Source organism: Pteronotus mesoamericanus, unplaced genomic scaffold (genome assembly GCF_021234165.1).
Source record: "Pteronotus mesoamericanus isolate MK-2021 breed Mesoamerican mustached bat unplaced genomic scaffold, CSHL_Meso_final contig_94, whole genome shotgun sequence".
Lineage (NCBI taxonomy): Eukaryota > Metazoa > Chordata > Mammalia > Chiroptera > Mormoopidae > Pteronotus > Pteronotus mesoamericanus.
In genome coordinates this window covers 7,263,641-7,284,450 of record NW_026555285.1, presented here as the reverse complement: position 1 = coordinate 7,284,450, position 20,810 = coordinate 7,263,641, and the positions used below count along the sequence as shown (strand labels likewise).

Genomic DNA, 20,810 nt, shown 5'->3' with positions numbered 1-20,810 from the left:
TTTGCCCATTCTTATATGTATGGCAGAAACTGCCAAGTACCTCCCAGTAGCCATTCTCCCCTTCCTCCTTACCATGGGAACTCTAACTTCATTCTGGAGATCAAAGGGCCCAGTCAAAAAGCATATTTTCCCATTTTTCTTATAGATAGGCAAGGCCACATGTAATAATTCTGCACAGTTAGACATAAATGAAAGTCTGCTGGGGACCTTTGGGCAAGTTTTGCTTTCTCTCTCTAAAGTTTTTCTTTTTCCTCTTCTTTTTCTTACATGACACCAACCTATTAATAAAAGACGTGATGGCAGGAGCAAGAGCAGTCATCGTAGACAACCATCTAGGAAAACCTAACCATGTCACAGAAACCTCAGGCTTGACAGACTGAACCACTGAACTGCTGACAACAAATACCAAAATCTGGGTTTTACTGTGTGTGAGAAAGAAAAACCCATTTATTTAAGATAAAGTGTTCTGTGATCCACACACGGACACAGTGTCTAACTGGCACACTAGGCTACTGCCATGTCCAGGCAGCCTGCACTGCAGTGCTGGCATCTAAAATGGAGAAGAACGGGTCTATTTGGAGGTGGACACAATGGGGTTTGGTGATGGGAGACAGTAGGTATAAAAGTTACAGATTTTGGCTTGAGAATTTATTAAAATGGTAAGGAAGACCCAGAAGAGAAATAAGTTTGAAGATTAAAAGCAGGAAGCCAATTTTGATATTTTTACAGTTGCGGTACCTAAGAGGTAGTTAGCTACAAGGGTAACCTCCACTCCTGTGGCTCCGTGAGATGGGGAGGCTCCCAGAGCTTCCGGCCCCGCCACAGCCCTTCACTCTCTCCTTCTCAGCCAGCGAGTGAAGCAGCCTGGCCACAGAGACACCCACTCCCATTTGGTCATCCACGTGCACCATGCACCTGCAGGTGCCGACGCCAGGGGAAGAGGCCTGTGGGCTTCAGTGCTGCCTGTGGCTGATACTCAGTGCCCCATTAGGAAGCCTGTTATCCACTCTTGCTGCAGTTTCAACCTCATTTTCCAATATGGCTTCTCTCAGTAATGAAATGCAGAGATTTGGACCCCCACACATGTTAGACTTCTTTGTCGGGCTCTCAGTGATTTCAAACCCATGCCAACTCGTACCTGTATCATGTTAGGCAGACACATTGCATTCTTTCAGCCACATGATTGGGGCCTTGTTTTAATAGGTGCTCCTTTCAATAGACACTGCCAAAGAAAAATAAATTCCTCCCCTTTTCTAATATGTGGCTGCCTTGGTCTTCATTGTTAGAGGCAAGGGTTTAGTCTTCCCTGCCAGGTGGGACTGTAAACTGCATAGGAATGAGAATTTATTTAGAACGGATGCCAGTGATCATTCTATTGTTCAGACATTTGGCTTCTTGCCGTAACTTTACAGGAACTATATTACTAGAATTGTGTAGCTTTTCCCTCTCTCCCTTTGCTCCATTATTAATTCACCCTTCCCTCTCTCTACCTACCAATCCATTCCTTGCTTCCCTTTTTTGAAAGGTGGTATCAATATTAGTGTTCTTCATCCTTTCCCCAGTAACTCTAACTTCAGAACTGCTGGACATACACCGCTCCTCATGGCTGGGGATTCTAGGTAAGGTGGTCTGAGAGTGGCCTGAATAGACAGAGTAGTTCTGTTTTTCCTATTCCTTTTCTATAAAGACAGGTGGCACAGGTTGGTCTTATGCTGGATATCTGGTCACTTATCATAGTTTATATTTGGGATTTTCTTAGATAATATTTTACGCTGTTACAAAAAAGAATGGTCTTTTGACAACAAAGTCATAATAAAACGTATTTTACACATAAAAGCCTGGTTTTTCATCCCTCCTTCTCTTCACATGCTAACAGACACATTCTCACTTGGGTTTGCACTAATGAAAGAGGTGCTAGGCATTTTTGCACATATGTCATTGACAATAACACTTTTTCTCAGAATAAATATGTAAATCACATGTGTCACCCACTGGTGTGGGACCTTGTTCTTGGTATCGAATGGAGCACAACATTGTTACAGTGTCATTCAATGGCTTTTACTAAGCAAGGATGCCACTGTGACATTAATTACAGACACAGATGGAGTGCCCACAAAAAATATACACCTTTTAAAAAAAATAGAGCCTTGGATAATTACCCTATTTTTCTATGGGAAAGCCCCATTTACACCCCTTCATAGATGTAAGATATGGACATGAAAAATCACCAGCATTAAGTAGTTAAGACAATTTGCTTTCTAAATGAAGAAAGGACAAAATAATAATAATGCAAAAAAAAAATCTCTACTCCTGAGTTGCCTATGTTGACAGCCAAAAGCTCACCTCAAATAAAGGATCCTGAGGAGGAGTTTTTTTGAAGATACCATCTTTCTAAACAGAGCCCAAAACAATGTGTTCAGGGTCTCTTCCTACTGTCAGAATTAAGAGGACATGCAGGTGTGTGTGGACAGCCCACGAGTGTGGTGTGAACTGCGGTGGGTCCAGCAGGCACAGGTGCATCTGGCTGCCCTGACCTGGTGGTCAGGCTGGGCGTTCTGAGGAAAAGCTACAGAAACATTGCTCACCTTGAGAAGTAAGCTCTCAGGGCAGGGTCCGTGTTCCTCCAAGTTGCCACAGAACATGAAATAGGTTATGAGGCTTGCCATTCAATATGGAGTAAATGGGAAATTATTGAATTACTTACCCCCAAATGAAAAAATAAAATGAATACAAAAGAAAAGGCAAAATCACAATAAGACAGATGGCCCCCAAAATCTTACTTACATTGAGTGAGGATTCCAGTTAAGGCATTCTTAAAATTCTCCTTGGCTTCCTCCATCTCCTGCTCATGGGTGGCTTTTTCATTCATTAGCCGGCGGACGTGGCTGTTGGCCGATTGCACCATGGAATAGAACTGGTTTGCAGAACGCCGATTCACTTCCCCTCTTTCAATCCAGGAAAGTAGCACTGTGATAGCCTCAGAAAACTTGCTATCATCTGGAAAAGGAAAACCACCAAGTACAAATCATGCGAAGATGAGAAAGTATATCTGACATTGGTTCCTCTCAAAAGACAGAGCTGGCCCATCCTAATGGAAACATTTTCAGAATTTGACAAATTAGTTTTTCTGAGACTAATCATCTATCATCACTCAGCTTCTCTTTTCCCACCTAATTCTCTGGCATCACAGACAAACAAGAAACAAAGGGAGACTCACCCTCTCATATACCAACTCGATAAGCTTAGTTTTAGATCTGTTCTGGGTATTCTTTGTAATTTGGTACAATTTCATTCTTCCTCCAAATCCTGATTTCTCTTTCTTATGTCTGGCTAAAAAAACTGCCAGTGGTCTATGTGGCATCCACTTCACTTCATTCTTTCATGAAAAATATTACTCAGTGATGCCAGTTTTTTGACTTACAGAATCAGCTGAGTTAGTGTCAAACTGTGGACGACAGATTAAATTACTTTAAAGCTGGTTGTAATAGAAGATATTGTCCCCTAGATAGTAGTAGGAATAAGCCAATTCTTGTCTTACTACAGTTCAAAACTTATTTTATTTTAGATTTAGTATAACATTTGATTAAGCTGAAAAAATAGAATATTTCTTTGTTTTCAACAAAGAAGGACCCGGGGCAGTCAATATTTGCTTTAAAAGGCTATTGAAAACCTATTTGACCTGGTTTAAGGTGTGTATGTAGTGGGGAAGGGGGGTTGGAGTGGGGAATGAGGTTCTACTGGTAAATACATGATGAAGTTTATTTCAAAGAAAACAAACAGACTTGCCTGTTTGGTATTGGTTACTGGAACAGATCTGTGTGGTATGGCTTGGAGATGGAGAAACAGCAAGTTTGAAGGTGATTAAGTAAATTAGAACTGGAAGTTATATGTCAGTTATTATAACATTAATCAATCCTACTGCTGAAAGCTCATTGCATATTTTCCAGGAAAACTTAAAAGGAGGAGTCTGGGAGCCTCCCCATCTCACTGGTATTTTTCTATGCCTGGAAACTGTGATTAAGGAAAAATACACTACATTTTTTTTTCAAGTAAACTTGGTAGAGTCTGAATTATAAAAATAAGGAGCAAAATTAGAATAGAAGATTCCGATTCTTATTCATTTACTTGACACATAATGAGTGTCTACTATGTTCCCTCCACTAGGGGACATCTGAGACATCCTTATGCACTCTGCATGTGTGTGTTCACATGCAATATATATTATTGCATAGTATTTACATACTATTATATTTTTACCTATAAACACCCATACATATATACTCATATACATGTGCATCATTTATACTTCAGATGAACAAATAGAGGGTGATTCATACTTGGTAAAGGAGTTTATTTTATTTTATTCACCAGATGTTTTGGAGTCAATCATTGTTAGTTTTTTACACATGACACGAAACCTCCATTTGTGGAGTGCTTTGTGAATTTTGTGGAGTGCTGTAGAAAAACTGTGAGTACCCTTTTTCTCCCAGAGGCCCCTGCCAGACAGGCTACAACTTCATTGCTGCGGCTGCTGCTTGCCCAGGAAATACACACGCTGCATGAAGGCAGGATCAGCCTAACCGGTGTGTGCGGAGTGTGCTCTGTCTTCTCAGGACAGGAGCAGCTATTATCAAAGCACTGTTGATCAGCCCCACTTCCAGGCCCTCCCCTGATGCAGGGAGGCAGTGCGGACTGGGGAGCAAAGCTTTTTTTCTGTGCACACCTGCCCCCTCTGCTCTTGCACCTTTGCCAGCGGAGATAACTGGCCTGGGGAAGACCCACAGGGCACCCTGTAAGGGAAAGACTCACATTTTCTTGAAAATATTAACCCACAGGCACAGAACATACTTGTCGAATATTATAGCTGGCTCAGACAATTTTGTTAACTTTGGAATTTCAGTCTAGGTTCAACTCTCAGTGAACTCCAGCTACAGTGGTTTCTTACCGCATTTCACGGACCTGAGCGGCTTGTGTAAGATAAAAGCCGTCATACAGCTTAACATTATGTTCAGGCAATGGAGGGGCCCATAATTTAGCCTTATGTTTCTGAGAGACCCACTGCAACTGCTACAGTCAGAATAAATTGTGCCTCCTCTACACTCTCTACCTCTCTCCCTGCCAATATACGTTAGGAGAATGGACCTCCAAAAAGACAGCAAAAATAAACCTAATGCTTATAAGAAATCTTTTTTGTCTCAAAAATAACAACAACAAAAAGGGAACACTGACTTCATGTACCATTTTTCCCCTTCGCTGTGACTTCCATCTCTACACTACACAGGGAAAGAAAAATCCTCAACACTTTTGTTACTGAGCCTACACAGAGAGAAAGCAACACTGTTCCATCTTTCTTTCCCTTGCAAACTAGTAGTTTTTTCTCTTGCTTATGGTCACTAAGTTCATAAATATCATAATTTAGGAAAAAAATATATGTTTGCTTTAATTGTCTAAAAACCAAATTTTATTGTTCTTCACCCTTGGACTTACGTGAGTTCACAAGGAGATTACAGTTAGATAATTGTTTTCAGAAAGAGAAACTGCATTCTTAGGATTGGACAATTGAAAATATACAATTTAAAAAGTAAGAAGGAAAGATACTTTCTAACCTTTCAACAAATCATAGTAGACAGAATTCCATTAGTTTAGAAGAAATACTTAGCTCTGAAAACTCCCAATTTCATCATCAATTCTGAACCTTATGAAATTGAAAGGCTGATGTATGACTGATATACTAACATTCAAATTAGATGTAAAAGAAATTAGCTAAGGCATGATTGGTGGTACATCTAGTCTATGTTTCTTGCCATTAAGAAGCGACTTTATATTAACCAACACTGAGCCAGTAATCCTCTGAATGGTTATAGAGGTGTACCTGGAGCAGTCATTTCCAATATCTAACTGTCTTCAATATCTAAATTCAATTTTACATTCAAGGAAAGATCATGGAAAAACAGAAAACTATATAAGCTAGATTTAGATTGCAGCATTATTAAAGCTGTTCAAGTGGGAAGAAATTAACAGTGCTCATAAAAATCACATCAGAAGCACTTATAAAAATTATAAGTACTTTCTGTGAACATGCTTGGGCATAACTCTGAACGTGGTGCTGTTTAGAAACTAGAATGTGCAGATGTGCTCTTTCCACAATAAGAATTTGGAAAATTGGTACAGTATTATGAAGTGACTATGAAGTATTTTCTCATTAAAAATTGCCCAATGTTTTCTAATCAGGGTCCTCACAATGTCACACCTGAGTTGCCTCAAATGTTTTATCCCTTAATTTGCATTTTCTCCTTCAATCCACCCCCATGCCTTTGTCCCATTCTTCTTTGGCAGACCCCTTGGCGTGCCGCCCTGCTTTTGGGCACATCCTAGGACCCTCGCACTAGCTGTTCACCAGGACGTAGACATCCTGGTCCACCTAGCTGTTATTCTCTGCTCTAGATTCAGCCTAAGTGCCTTTCATACAAGAAGTGCTTTTGTAACATTAACATGAATTATGTGCCCTTTTGCTATGCTTCCACAATTCCCTACATAGCCTGCTTCTAAAGCATTAGTCACACTGTACAATAATTGTTGGTTTATGTTATGTCTCTAGTTTTGAGGGTCTTATATGAGACTAAAACTTCCAAAAAAGTATTCCAATCTTCAGGTTACTCTGAGTTTTTCCCTTTGAAGACTATCTGCAGGGTGGGGGGAAAAGTAGGTTTACAGTTGTTTGTACGGAAAATAGTACAATAATTAAAAATAATACAAGAATAAACTCTGTTCTGCATACTCCCAAATGTAAACCTACTTTTGCCCCACCCTGTATATTTCATTACACCCTATTTCTAATAGATTTACAGTGATTAACACTAAAAAGCTCCAAATTCAAAGTTAGGAAACATCATTTTGTTAATAAACATTTTAATTTTGCGATAAAGAGGATTTTTACATTGTCTATTAGAGATAAATGTTGTTATGGCACTTTAGCTGTCTGATCCTTTTATTCTTCAGGCCTCCGAGGTCATTTCCATTGACAATGAAAGTCAAAGGTGATGCTGGATAATCACACAGAAGCACAGCCTCTACAGCCAGGCATTGACCAGCTTATCAAATGGCTCAAAAATCTTTTTGAACACATTTTTAATTCTCAGAAGGCAACGGCCACTTTTAATCTTGTGAGAGCTAAGTAATGTGATAATTATCTATCATACTTCAGTGTCACTACCTGAACCCATACCTATCTCATTTCATTCTTGGTTACTTCAGACTTTGTCAACCTCCCTCCCTCTCTTTCCCTCTCTCCCATGTTTATTGAGCACCTGGCACATGGTGGGCATTTAAAAAATTGCTTATGGATAAATCTTTGCTATTCAAAGACCACAAGCATGAGCCTCCTCTGGGAGCTTGTTGAACATGCAGACTCCTTCTTACTCAGGCCTTCTGATTCAGAATCTGCATTCTATTCCAGGTAATTCATGTGCACATTAAAATGTGAGAAGCACTGGAAGAAACTGCTCAATGGAAGACTGAGAACTGGTTAGGAGCCCAGCTAAGTTAAGAGATAATAAAAACCTGAAATGGAAGGTTGCAGCTGAGATATTGGAAAATGTTGAAAGGATCTGATGAGATTCTTAGGAGCTTCGTGAATCCCTTTCCCCAAACTCCCCACCTCATTTGAAGAATATCTGCTTAAACGTCTGTCATTCTTATCATGGAAGAAAAAAATGTGAAAAAAAAACCGTCAAAGGCTTGGAAATGGGCATAGAGATGACTGCAGATGCTTCCGATGGGATACTGGGCATGGACTAAAAGATGCTCACCAGTGCCCCCTGGGTTATCTGATTCTGCAGGGGAATGAATCTTTCATTGTCTTCAACTAAGCTATTCTATAGTGTTGTAAGGCTAGAACATATATTGTGGAAAACTGATAACAATGTCAATAATTCTTGTCCATAACATTGTAAATGAATTTTTGTCCAGTAGGAAATATGAATGTTTAGAAAGCATTCTTTTCTGAGCCAGTTTTAACTTCTTACTGATTCCCTTATTAATTAAAGAGTTAAATAAAATCAGTGGCACGCATTTATTTTATATTCCTAAGGCAGCCGTGACTTTCCTGCCACAGTGTGCCTCGGTGCCCTCAGAACGAGCAGGGCCCCGGCTGCAGCCACGGAGCCCAGGCCTCAGCAGGTGGCCACTTGGTGAACTTTAATCAAACTCATGTCTAGTTAATAAAGGGGAAAACGATCAAATTGGTAAGTAGTTGTTTTCTCTCCATTTGCATGCAGAGGGCGATCTGGCCTGAGATTCAGAACAGCGCCTGGGATAAGAGTCAGGTGTGAACAATGAATGTGAGAACATTGGTGGCTGAGTGGAGATTGCAACAGGAGTGGAGATTCCACGTTTGGACACAGTGTACTGAGAATGAAAAAAAGGGGAAGACATTCTACAACATTTCTGTTTCTAAAGACATGGAGACATTCACACACACAATGGTGTGCCTGTACAGTTGTCACTGAGTTCTGGCTTCTGTGATAACTGGAAATGGTTCACAGTAAAGAGGCACATACTGATGCAAGGAGAATGGGAATTCCAGGATGGCCAAAATTGCTACTACCACATTCCTAAAATTTCACTGTTTCCACACACATTGGTCATCCCTAAACAATTCTCCATTTTCTGGCTGCTCAACCATCAAAAGGGGTAATACCTTACCTGTCTTCCAAATCATAGATAACATAAAAGGTTATACACATGGTTAACATTCCCCTCTGTCCTTAACATCCACACACATACACACACACCTCCCTAGTATTTAGTAACTGTAAAAATATAAAAACTAAGGGGGAGGCAATAGGAAAATGCACTGATTATTCCTGCTTTGGGTCAAGCAAAATGTTTCTAAATAAAATGGCCTATCTTCTTTGTACGAAGGTCAATAATGTCTGAAGAAGTGATTCACAAACAGGCTCCTGTGTCCTAAGAAGGAAGTCTGGCTTTTAGCTAATGGAACTTCCACTTGCCTCATAGTATTATTGATTTTTACATCCCTACAATCCTAAATATTGATGGCCATCTCAGCAAAATGCTGGAACCACTCCCACCCTCGTGCCCTTGGGCAGGCAGATGCAGAAACATTCTGTATGCAAATCAGAGTCTAGTTCTCTGGAAATTATGAGTGTTGACCCCATTTCCTGACACATCCAGAAATTCAAAGGGCACTGCTTGCAAAGCTTTGTTAAAGCTTCACCTGGTGCAGAGAAAAACTGTTCATTTCATCACATAAAGATTATGTGAAGTTTTCGAAAGGGGGGAGAATACACAAAGACTTTTAAATGCTCTTGCTAGGAGAGATCCCTAGTGAATTAGGATATAATCTCTCCTCACTGTCTGATCAATGTCTTTCTTCCACAGTCCAAATACAGGGTTCCTCTAGGGGTAGATGGTCTGTGTTAGACACACTGAAATTCATTATCTCATCTGCCTGGTGCTACAGTTTCCAATAAAGTGTAATTATGGTGTTATTGAGCTCCTTCTCACTTTCTCAAAGCCAAGCTATAAACTTTGGACTGTGAGCACTTCCCAGTCAGTCTTCATTAAGTGGAATCGGCTCAGAACAATGTCTATTTAATCATCAGGGTGCCTGTTAATTTTCTTTTTTAGAATTTGTATTAATGTAACAGACACTGGTGATTCATGCCTTAGACACTATACAACTACAACTCAGTGTTTCATCTGGCTTTAGAAAACCCCATGACCACTGAATGCAGGGTTACCAGGTCCTATAAGATTCCCCTGTCTTACCCCTCTACTGGCCAGGCAGAGTGCCTATCTTCCCTGGGACGGCACCCCGCACTTCTCACTTGCAATAGTGGAAGTACAGAGTGCCCTGGAAATTGCCTCTATCATTCAAGAAATGCAAACTGTGTGAGGCAGAGGCTTGCATCCTATTTTCTTTTCCTGTAGTGCTCAGCACAGTGCCAGGCATATATGGTGAGGGCTCAAGAAATACTTGTGGAGTAATTGGAATGATGGCTGAGTATACATCACATCCCTAACTTCTGGCCATTGGTCATGCCTGGTGGTATTGTTGGCCAGAAATATAACAAGCTCACAGATCCAAATAGTTAAGAAACACAGGAAAGAATTTATTTACTGAGCATCTACTACATGTATAGTTTCAGCACTGGGCAGGATGTGGAAGGCCTACCGAGTGGTAACAGAGACTTGGTCTATATAGATTTTGTTGGATAAAGCTGATTTCCAAAAAGAAAATTATAAGGCTAAACAAGTATGATATAAAAAAGGGAAAATGTTTGTAGTAAACATAAGATAGCAAGATTTTTCTACAGAGAAAAAAATCCAATCAGGTATTTTCAGATTGCATTTCCACCTCCTTTCTGACCTAGGCTTCTTTACCTTAGCTCTTGACTGCATTTTATAACCCCATATCAATGAAATCATCTTCAGGGAAACAGTTTCCTTGGCTCCTCCTGCCTGGCTTTGCAGCATTATAAGGAACATGAGTGGATTTCCTCTCTGAAGCAGCCAATTTCCTAAGCAATTAAATGCTGTTTATATTCCAAACTCCATGCTTGGGTTGAAATTGTCGAGCTTGATATTACCTGACTGTTGCCCAAGATGTATCCCCAGCTAGTTCATTCTACTGTAATTGCCATCTAATAAAATTTCCAATCTGTTCTCTCCTCAAGGGATCACACAGTACTTGGCAAAGGTGTAGCTTCTAAATTCTGCAAATTATGCTTATATATAAAAATATATATTTTTGAAATGGCAAGTCTTGTAAATTACTTCACCAAACTGACATCCCAATCTGCTACCCTCTAACAGGAAAGGCAATGCCATGTTCCTCTTATGTGCATAGATACTTCTGTATTGGTTCCTTAAAAATAACATAATGTAGATGCCAAACTTTCATGAAATTCCTCCATGAGGCCACAGAATCAAGGTGCTAGTTTTTGTTACTTCCATGAATGAACAAGGCAGAATACAACACAGTCTATGTAGCTCACAAGTGGTAACTACAGAACTCACTGGCTATGAAAACAAATTATTTGCTCCCAACTCAACATTCCTGGTTGAGGATGTCGCTCTTTCTCTTGCTGGCCAGTTGGTACAGCTTTGTGTCTGAATGGAAAAGTGAGATGTATTTACATTTTATAGGCTTTTTATTAGAGGGACAGTCATGGTTTCTTTGTTACAATGGGGCATTTCAGCAGCAGCTACAGTTTACTAGGGATTCTGAAGCCCTGAACAGGGCATGAGAGTTAGAAGCAGAAGTCTACCTTTTTTTTTTTTTTTTTTTTTTTCCCCTTAGAGAGAGAGAGGGGGGAAGGGTAGGAGAAAGAGAGGGAAAAACATCAACGTGAGAGAGAAACATTGATTGGTTGCTTCTCGAATGGGCCCCCACCAGGGACCAATCGATTAACCCAGGCATGTGTCCTGACTGGGAATCAAGCCTGTGACCTTTCAGGTTATGGGATGATGCCCAACCAACTGAGCCACACTGGCCAGGGCTAGAAGCAGAAGTCTTTTTCTTTAAAAATTTTTTTTTAAATCACAGAATGTCAACTTCCTGTCTTTCTAAAACAGGAGTTGGGCAGTTTTCCATATATTCCCTTTAGTGAAAACATTCAATCCACTGTATACCTTGCCAAGCAATACCCTAGGTATGCTCTAAAATACTCAAAGGATCAATCACATCTCTCCTCTCATACGTGGCTTTTCCACTGCTTATGAAATAAACCCCAAATCCAGCAGCAGCCTCTGTGGCTCCACTGTCTGGCCCCAGACTGCTTTTCTAGCTTCACCTTGCTCTATAAACTTCAAACTTCATGCAGCTCTTGCCTTTGCTAGAGCAGGCCACATACCTTTCTCCTCCTGTGTCAAATACCTCTCTGCTTCCTCGTGTCTTTATTCTAGCAGCTCTGACTAGAATGCGTTCATGCTCATTCTTTTAGTGGTAATAAAATCTTGTTTATCTTACAAAGTTCAAATTCTGCCTCCTCTGTGAAGACTTCCTTGACTCTTTCATCAACATTATTTGCACTCATTCCCAAGTTCTCAAAGCATGTTGCTCATACCTTGGACAATCATGTCATTGGCTTTGTATTGCTATTAATTGTTTACTTGTAGACACCTCTGTGTGACCAGCAACTGTGACCTATGTACTCTTATTAAAGCCTGACATGGCCAATGACCTGAGAACTGCCTGTAAAATGCTCCAATGTTGCTCATGTAACACAACTTTGATTGGTAATAGCAAAAAATGTACATACAGTCCTAAATTCAAGAATAGTGCAGGTAATAAAGACCACCTGTCTTTATCTCTCATAGCATCAAACACTGGAGAGGAGCCCAGAAAACATGAAGAAATGAAATATACACACTTCTAGTCCTAACTATCCTAGGTGTTAGGAGTGTTCTTTCTACTCCACCTCCGAAGACAGGGGTCCTAGCCTACATTTTTCTTCTGTCCTCCAAGGACCCCAGTGCAGAGTGGTATGTGTTAAGGAGGTTTCGTTAAGAGTCTGGAATAGGTGCAAACTCTACAGAGCAAGGGGAACACCGAGACCCACCTGCCCATGGAGTAAACACTACCCTAGTTCATTCAACACGAGTCAGAAGGCAGTAGCCTGCTTTGGGTCTAGTGCTGATCACCCCTCTGCCCCTCTTTCTAGGAGTTCTGTAGAGTGACAATGCACACACATTCACTCAGAGCTGTGGTAAGAGCACCAGAAAAGGGCACCAGCAGGGCCAAGTCCAGTGGTGTCCTGCTTGTAGGCAACCCTCCCTGCTCACACGAAATCAGCCCTTGAAGGAACAAGAGAGGCACACAAGGCTTCCCTGTTTAGGGACCACAGCTTTTCTCTTTTAGTGGGCACTGGCAAACGCTGAGGAATAAAAGTCGGAACCAGCACGCAGCCTCCTACCTTTCAGCTTCTCTGCCAGCAGAGCAGCTTCGTGCTCTGAGTAGTGCATGATGGCGGGCGGGGAGGGTGGCCGCAGCCGGTCCTCCTCCAGCTTGCGCCGGTGCCGCTCCTCGCGGGCGCGCATCCTCTGCTTGCATTCCCACTCGTAGAAGTCATCCCTGGCCTGGGCAAAGTCCACGTGAAGGCGCCCGGAATCTTTTTTGTCTGTGCTAGACCCTAATCGCATCCGGTAACCTGAAACCAATAGAAAGTCTAGTCACATAGCAGCGTCTCCACTCCACAGTTTGGTTCAGGCCCTTGATGTAGGTGCACTAAGAGAGGTCTGTTATTTCTTTGGTCATACAGAGGACACCCTTCCCATTGGAATTGGGAGGCAGTTATTCTTCTCTCCTGTCACCTGGAAGCACTGCCAAGTCAAGCCCATTACCGATTTGGGGATAAACACACTGTTGGGAGGTGTCTTTCAGGGCCTCCTACTCATTTGCAAGCCAATGTTACCAAAAGGATGATCTTAAGAACCTGGGCAATTACCCTAGCTCCTTCTTCTCTCTGGCTTCCAGGAAGCTCAAAAACAAATTTGACATATAGTTTCTTGTTTTTTTTCCTCCTCTCTACCTTTTTTTATGGCTTGATTTTATATTTTCAATTTACTGTAACACTACTGGATGAGCTCCCTTAAATTCTCTTTAGAAGGAGGTAGAGTAGGAGTAAATAAAGAATATCTATGATATTTAAAGAGATCTACAAAGTAAATTCCACAACACCTCACTCACAGGCGATCACTTCATTCTCCTAGAAAAAGCTGCTGCTCAATTCTCTCTTGGCAGCTGCAAAAGCCACAATTACCCAGGCAATTTTGCAATGCTGTTTTATTTCCACTTATCCTCTGGGGTGCACAGGAGAATATTTTACCTTCAATCAAGAGGCCTTGCATTGCTTTCCCTACAGCCCTGCACAGCCCTGCACAGCCCAACTAGCAGGCAACACCGCGCAACTTGTCCACACAGTCTTTGAAGGCCACAGGAGCCAACACGAAAGCCCAGAGAGCTAGACCAAAAAAATGAACCTGCAAATCTTAAGGGAATTTACTGTGAGGTACCCAACTTCAAAAGATTGTGATCAGAAACTAGATCTGAGAAATCAACAGAAACAGAACTGAAACCAGACAGCCAGCCAAACTTCAAATGAAGAAGACTTGGCTTTGAGGTTGCTCTTCAGTTTTGGGTGCTCAGAGTTTAAAAACATAAATTCAGGTCCCAGCAGGATCACGGCTGTCAGGGCTGCCAGAGAAGAGAGCAAAATAAGCACTTTTGCTATATTTTGTAGGGTTTTTGCAAATAAGACACCACTGTGAAATGCTAGGCTACATTGTGCCAGTGTTCAAGATCTTGTGGTAGACGTCAATGGATTATCATAACGTTTTTGGTTGAAACTAGCTGAAAATCCCTGTAGAGGCTCACTTCTCCCAAGTAGGGAACTTCACATCATATGAAACAGATCTCACGTTTGATTTGCATTATGCCCTTCTGACACCTAGGTTTCAATGGTGTTATCTAAAAATGGAAAGACACAAAAATACCTATCACAAACACAAACATCTGATCACAGATGAGCAGAATTAACTCTGAAGCAGAGTGTATCTTGGTTGTGGGCCAAGATTAATTTGTAATTAATTTTTAAATGTGCAGGCCACAGTGCTACATACATGACAGCTGAGCAGGCAGGGCACCTAGAACTGGCCAGTGTCCCTACTGGCCAAGAAACTTTCCCTGTTCTTGTCCCAAGGATTGCTTTTCAGACATTTCTGGTTCCAAAAATCACCCTCTCTTTCACCAAAACATCATCATTTAGGCTTTCAAAGAGACCCTGATGAGGCTGTGTCTAAAATTGTCTTGGCCTTTATATGTGAACCCAGGGCTAAAATTAGACAAGCCTTCCATCTGGGCTCAGGCTCACAAAAGCTCACACGCAGCCTTCCCTGCTTCCTGTTCCTCAAATTAATCAGCCTCTCAGAACTTCCTGGGATGGATGCTGCAGCTGCCACAGGGCAGTGGAGGCACAGCTTGGAGATGCTCATGTATCCAGGCAGGGAAGCTGGCGGGTAAAGCCTTTGCTGTGGGTTCCTTCTGTCTCAAAAGGGCAGACCAAGGAGCAATACAGGAGGACCAGGGTCCGACCTGGCAAAATCATACCATCAAGGCATAAATAAAGGAGTACCTTTTCATGCCTACCTTTGAGCCTGTTCATCTTTGCCAATGTCTAATGGGATTTCTGACTGGGTCGAAACATTGTGTTATGTTAGTGTTAAAGCACCTTTAATCTACTCTAACCCTCTCAGTTAATCAGGTAGGGAAAAATGATAGTTTTATTGGTAGAGCTGTGATTAGACCCATGTTATCAGGTCAAGGTTCCTCAGAAACAAGGCAGTTCTTCTTTATCATCATCAGGTTGTTTGTGTTAAAAACAACCATTTACATACTGAATGGTTCCTCTGTTGCAAGTGCCCTGCTAAGCACTTAATATCCATTATTTTGATTTATTCCTCATAAGAATCCTATGAGGTAGTACTGTCACTATCTCAATTTTGCAGATGAGGGAAAGGAGTCTCAGAGGGAGGTTAACTTGTCCAAGGCATGTGAAGACCAGTGTCAGGCACTCAGCAGAGGTCCTGATTGTCTAATGGATCACTCTGAGGCTATAGCTCATGAATTTGTGAAAAGTAAAACATAGCTGTTTGTGTGTTGTAATATATTTTTATTCTTCTTTTATCTTCCACCTCCACTTTGGAAAGCTGTCAGTTTTTTGTTGTTTTTTTTTTTTTTTTCCTCACTGCGTAAGGTTTTATTGTAATAAGGGTTTTAAAGTTCTCCATATCACTATCTTGCCCAGGAAGGTTTCTGTAGTATTGAAAAAACTTCCAAGGCTTCTGGGGTTTGCAAGAGAATGTCAAAAGCATAGGGGCAACTGCAGAAATCAAGTAAACCTGGCAGTAATGTTCATATGTGCTTTTATTTTTTACTATTTTTTTCACCTTCCCCCACTTGCTTTGTTTCAGAATAGGGAGGTGGTGCCCAGACTGACAGATTGAAATACACAGATTGAGAGTATGAGGAAATGGCCATCAGTTGAATCTAAAAATACATCCTTCTAAAGCCACATATCAATACCAGCCTCATAATTCTTAGATTTGGCAAAAGCCTTGTAGACAGACTCCATACACTTGCTCTGACACCCACAGAGTAGAAGGCAGCATTAGGTCTAATTTAAACATCTGTAAAAATCTCCCATATAAACTGGCACTGAAGAAGAAGGGATCATGGAGTAGGCTTAACCACCCTAAGCATACCAGCAATTGGGCAATACTACTGGGTCTTCCACTAGTTCCCATGGACTACTTTTTGCAAAGAACTGATTTTGCTTTAGTCCCCTGGTGCCTACAAAGTGAATCACTTCTGAAAAATTGAAATTATGCTGAAAGAGTATCCTCTTCCCCCAGAGAAATACATTCAATAATAATAATGGTCCTCAGTATTCATAATAACTGCTTTTCATCTAATAAGCACTTGAGATCATTAATTAGAAACTTGATGGAATTCTAAAGACTGGATGTGGGAAGCCATTCCTGCAATGAGGTACATTCACAGACTTAACCTGGAGCTTCTGGCAGCCTAGGAAAAAGGCAGAATGCCTCCTTTTCTAGCCCCAGACTGTAAGGATTTTTATTGTACATTAAGGCAAGAGTGAATAAACCCATATTAACATCATAAAACATAACAAAATTCCTAGAAAACCCCTTATGTAATGCAAAGTACCAGAAAGGTAAATGGCTTTATCAACCATGAATTCCTCTGCAAAGCGAATGTGACAAAAATTCTTCTTGCTTTTCCGAATTGCTGTGATATCACCACACTGCTCAAAGACTTCTTGAATAATTTCCTCAGTAGCATTTTCTGGTAATCCTCCAACAAACACAGTCTTACACCCTGGAGGTCGTTCTCTTGTGGAAGGAGGTGGAAGATCTAATAATTAAGCACAACAAAACAGAGGTTTTTGCTTTTGACTTCTTAGCGCTCTTTTTTTCTGGATCACCTGGCAAAAGTAAAACTTGCAGAATAACTCTCTCAGAGTAACAATCAATTCCTACAGCGGCTTACGCTGGCTGTGGGCTGTCTTGTTTTTCAGTTCCTCTCCCCTCCTCCTCCCACGCTTTCTTTACTTTCTGTGTTCATTTCTACAGAGTAGCCAGGCTTGTCCGTGAACAAAGATAAAGCAAATGTTAGCATAATTTCATTTCTCCTTCATAATACAGAAGCTCAAAAAAAGAGAAAAGCCTTCACAAGGTACAAAGCATGATGAAATGGTAACATTATGAAAAACCTTGGTTTGTTATCTGCTTTGTCTTGTTGCGGGATAATGGAGCAGCAAGGCAGAATGCGGGAACTGACCTCAAAGCATGTGCGCTACTTATTTGGCTGGGAAACACAGGCCTAAAAAAAACTTGGTTTCTTTTTTTTTTAAATTCACACTGAAATGAGCAAACTATTAAATTTTGGAAAGGCTGTATAAAAAGATAAAATGTACACTGTCACAACATTTTATCTAGTTTATATGTAGATTACTAGAGCAATCTCCTGAAAAGTCCACTTAAAAAAGGCAACACTGATTAATATGAATAAAAAAAAATCCTAGCTATTTAAGCCCATAAACTTAGTATCTGTGGCTAAATTAAAAAAAAAAAAACCTGTCCCATTTATTTCATCAAATGTATGTTTCCTTCAAGCAAATGCAATTTGGCCCAGGAAGTCTGAGATGCAGGCTCCCCCCAAAATTGCTAACTGCCAAATTAATTCAATTTTCCATCTAGCAAAAAACATTTCAGAGTTTTCTCCCATATTTGTGAAGATGAATGGGAGTGCTCATATATTTCACACTATGTTCTGCAGCAAAAGCTAGACTTCGTTGCATGCAAAAAGATTCTTAACTCTGGATATATATTCCCAAATCATGTACTGACTTCATGGTGTTGAATCAGCTCCAGGACAGACACAAAGACACATCCCCGCATATTTATTCTAATCTAGAGACAAAGGACTTTTGTGGAATGAGAAATTCTGAGTCGCTTATGAAAATGAATGCAATGCTCTATGTTAAAAAAAGTAAGACATTTAAACTGATAAGCAAACATTTCTCACAAGCATCACTTACTTGGATTTTGAGGGAAAAGAGTACAACTTTTGCAGTGGATTATTTCTTTGATGACAGCCACTTCTGTTGGTGGTGGGGGTGGTACCAGCCCCAGGCCTGGGATCATTGGGTTAATGGGGGTGATCCCAGTCATCATGTTGAGGCCTGGATCAAAGCCTGGTACGCAGATTGAGTCTGGAAAGTACACAGATAATATTTTGGCTAGAGAATCTGAAATCTTTTTTATTTTCCTGAAAAGATTATTTAACTTTATGCTACCTATTTTTTAGGAATTTCTCCTAGCACTATAGAAAGCTATTCCAGAAGGGTAAAGAGAAAATAAAAGATGAACTTAAAACTACATGAATGGGAAATTATATTATTTAAAACACTAACATGGCAGAATGAAACAAAGCATATTAAAGTGTAAAACTGTGCACCATGAAACTTTGCTATTATTGTGAATATGATTTTCTGTTTCTTAACATTGATGTATCATTTACACTGCTCTATGAGCCAGGATGTAGGGAGAAATATAATTTCATATTGAAGTGCCCTGTGAATCTAATCATCAACCTGTTTTTATCAAAAGAGCCTTCTTACCCAATTGACCTAGATTTAGAAAAGTTCAATTTATAAGTGCACACTTTATAATGATGCATTCAGGTCCAACCTAACCTATTTCCCACAGGAAATAAAAAAACAAAAAGTTATTATAATTATTATGGCTGGGTTAGATATGTGCAGCCATAAAATTAACTATATATGTTTCTAAATTCTACTGGACAGTCATACGTTCTTCCTATAATTCAATCAGCAAATAATTGACCATGCTTCTGAAATCTTTATTCCCTAGATAAAAAGCCAAATTTATGCCCTTTATAAAAAATTGAAGAAGGCAAAAATAATGAGTTTTCCAATATAGACACTGAATCATTCTTTTAGTGTGATAATGAAGCCAGTAATTTCAAAGGTGATACAAAAAAACTTTAAAAAAAAATAGTTAAGACTTTTCCAAGCGGAAAGACCGCTCAAATGTACTGAGTTTCTAGAGTAGCTGCAAGGGGGACCCTCTCCAGAGAGTTTTTCTGTTTGCAGAAAACAGATACTCTCACTGGTGTGTGATAATGTTCCTACACAGAAAAGTAGTAGCACAGCTACCACGAGGCAATATAATCATGGTGACCCTCCAGCATGGGCCTCACGGATGATATTTCCTTCTCTTCTCTTGCTTTGCTATCTTTCCCCCTCTTTCTCCTTGGTCATTCTTCTTCTTTCTTCCTGCCCCCTCTCCTCTGTGATTCTCATGTCCTGCCTGTGCCTCAGCCCTGGACGGCTTCTCTGCTTCCCTGTGTGAAACGTCACATAAGCCCAGAGGCAGAGGGAATGACAACTGCACCTGGGGTTCCTAAGCCATTCCAGAGCACGTAGGAGGACCAGCATAAGCTTTTACTTTCTGAGAAAAGGTGTATTATAGCTTTCCCGCAGCCACCTGGATGTTTCCACTCCTCCTCTGGGTCGAACAGAGTGAGCAGGGCGATCCTGCTCTATGACCACAGGAGGGATGCTGTTCCATTTATTAAATCCATTTAATTTGATAGTGTGAAACCAGGGCTTCAGAAAAATGAGGTTTTCTTCATTTTAATTTTTAGTTTTGTGTTTTTTTTAACCCTAAATACAAATGTGAAATAAGCATTCTCTTTCAAAGTAGCCACCTTGACATTCCAGGCACTTCCCCTCTCATTAGGGTTCTCAGTTTCTGCGTCTGTGAGGTGGGACCGCTGCCTGGGTAAGGTCTTGGAGCACCAGCATTCCAGGCCTCCAGGATGCTGTGCTGGTACCAAGGGATACACTAAACACATAAACATTTGAAAGTAACAGAGACAAGGCTGGAACTTGGGTTAGTCATTTGAAATCCTCATAAAGTTGCACAGATCTTATTCCCACTTTATCAGTAAAGAAATCGAGGCTTAAAGCAGTTAAGTGATATTTCCAGCATCATGAAGCAAACAATGGCAGAGTTAGAACTAGAACCCAGGCCTCTGCTCCATATTTAAATACATCTCTTTCTAACTACTTCAGAGTTTCCACACAGAATGATCGAGCTTGACCATTCACCTAATACATGCCATTACTAGGAATTTACTCTTCAAAAAAATCAAGATGCAGCCTTCAGATCCAGACACCAATTCTAAAGGAAAAGTCCCAGAATACAATGGTTTTCAATGTCATCATTAAAATAACATATTGGCTTCCCATTAGAAATAGAAATGGGAATATCAAAGTGCTTATGCCTTTATTTAATCTCATACCGAACATAGGCTTTGCCTGTTTCTTTCCTGGCCTGGCCCTCACTATTGTTTGCCAACACTGGGTGTTTTAAGGCTGAAACCGCTCAGGAATGCAAACCTGAAATGAGAGCCCTGTGAGTTATAATAACCAGATGTTTCCCACAAATGAGATGAGAAGCCCAGTGCTTGCATTCTTTTCCAGTTGTAACAGACTTCTGTTTTCTTTTTGAAGGCCAAATAAATAAATACATTGTCAGAAAGGGGGACAAAAGACATTATATTTTGAGCAAAATATTCTAATACGAGCAAGAGTTACTTTGTTTTTTCTGAGACACTCATATGAAGAGACTAGGATGTTTAATGCAATCTGCATGGTGAGTGCAGAAGCTTGAAA

General features: G+C 40.6%; 1 protein-coding gene across 1 annotated transcript in view; it reads right to left on the bottom strand.

Annotated features, from left to right (window-relative positions):
- The window catches only part of ENOX1 (ecto-NOX disulfide-thiol exchanger 1), a 603,512-nt gene that overhangs the window by 152,182 nt on the left and 430,520 nt on the right, over nt 1-20,810 (bottom strand). The window contains exons 7-10 of the mRNA XM_054586376.1: nt 18,147-18,320; nt 16,754-16,960; nt 12,942-13,175; nt 2,785-2,997 (exon numbers count right to left, since the gene is read on the bottom strand). Coding sequence (XP_054442351.1) covers nt 2,785-2,997; nt 12,942-13,175; nt 16,754-16,960; nt 18,147-18,320 — 828 coding nt within the window. The remainder of the gene's footprint in view (nt 1-2,784; nt 2,998-12,941; nt 13,176-16,753; nt 16,961-18,146; nt 18,321-20,810) is intronic.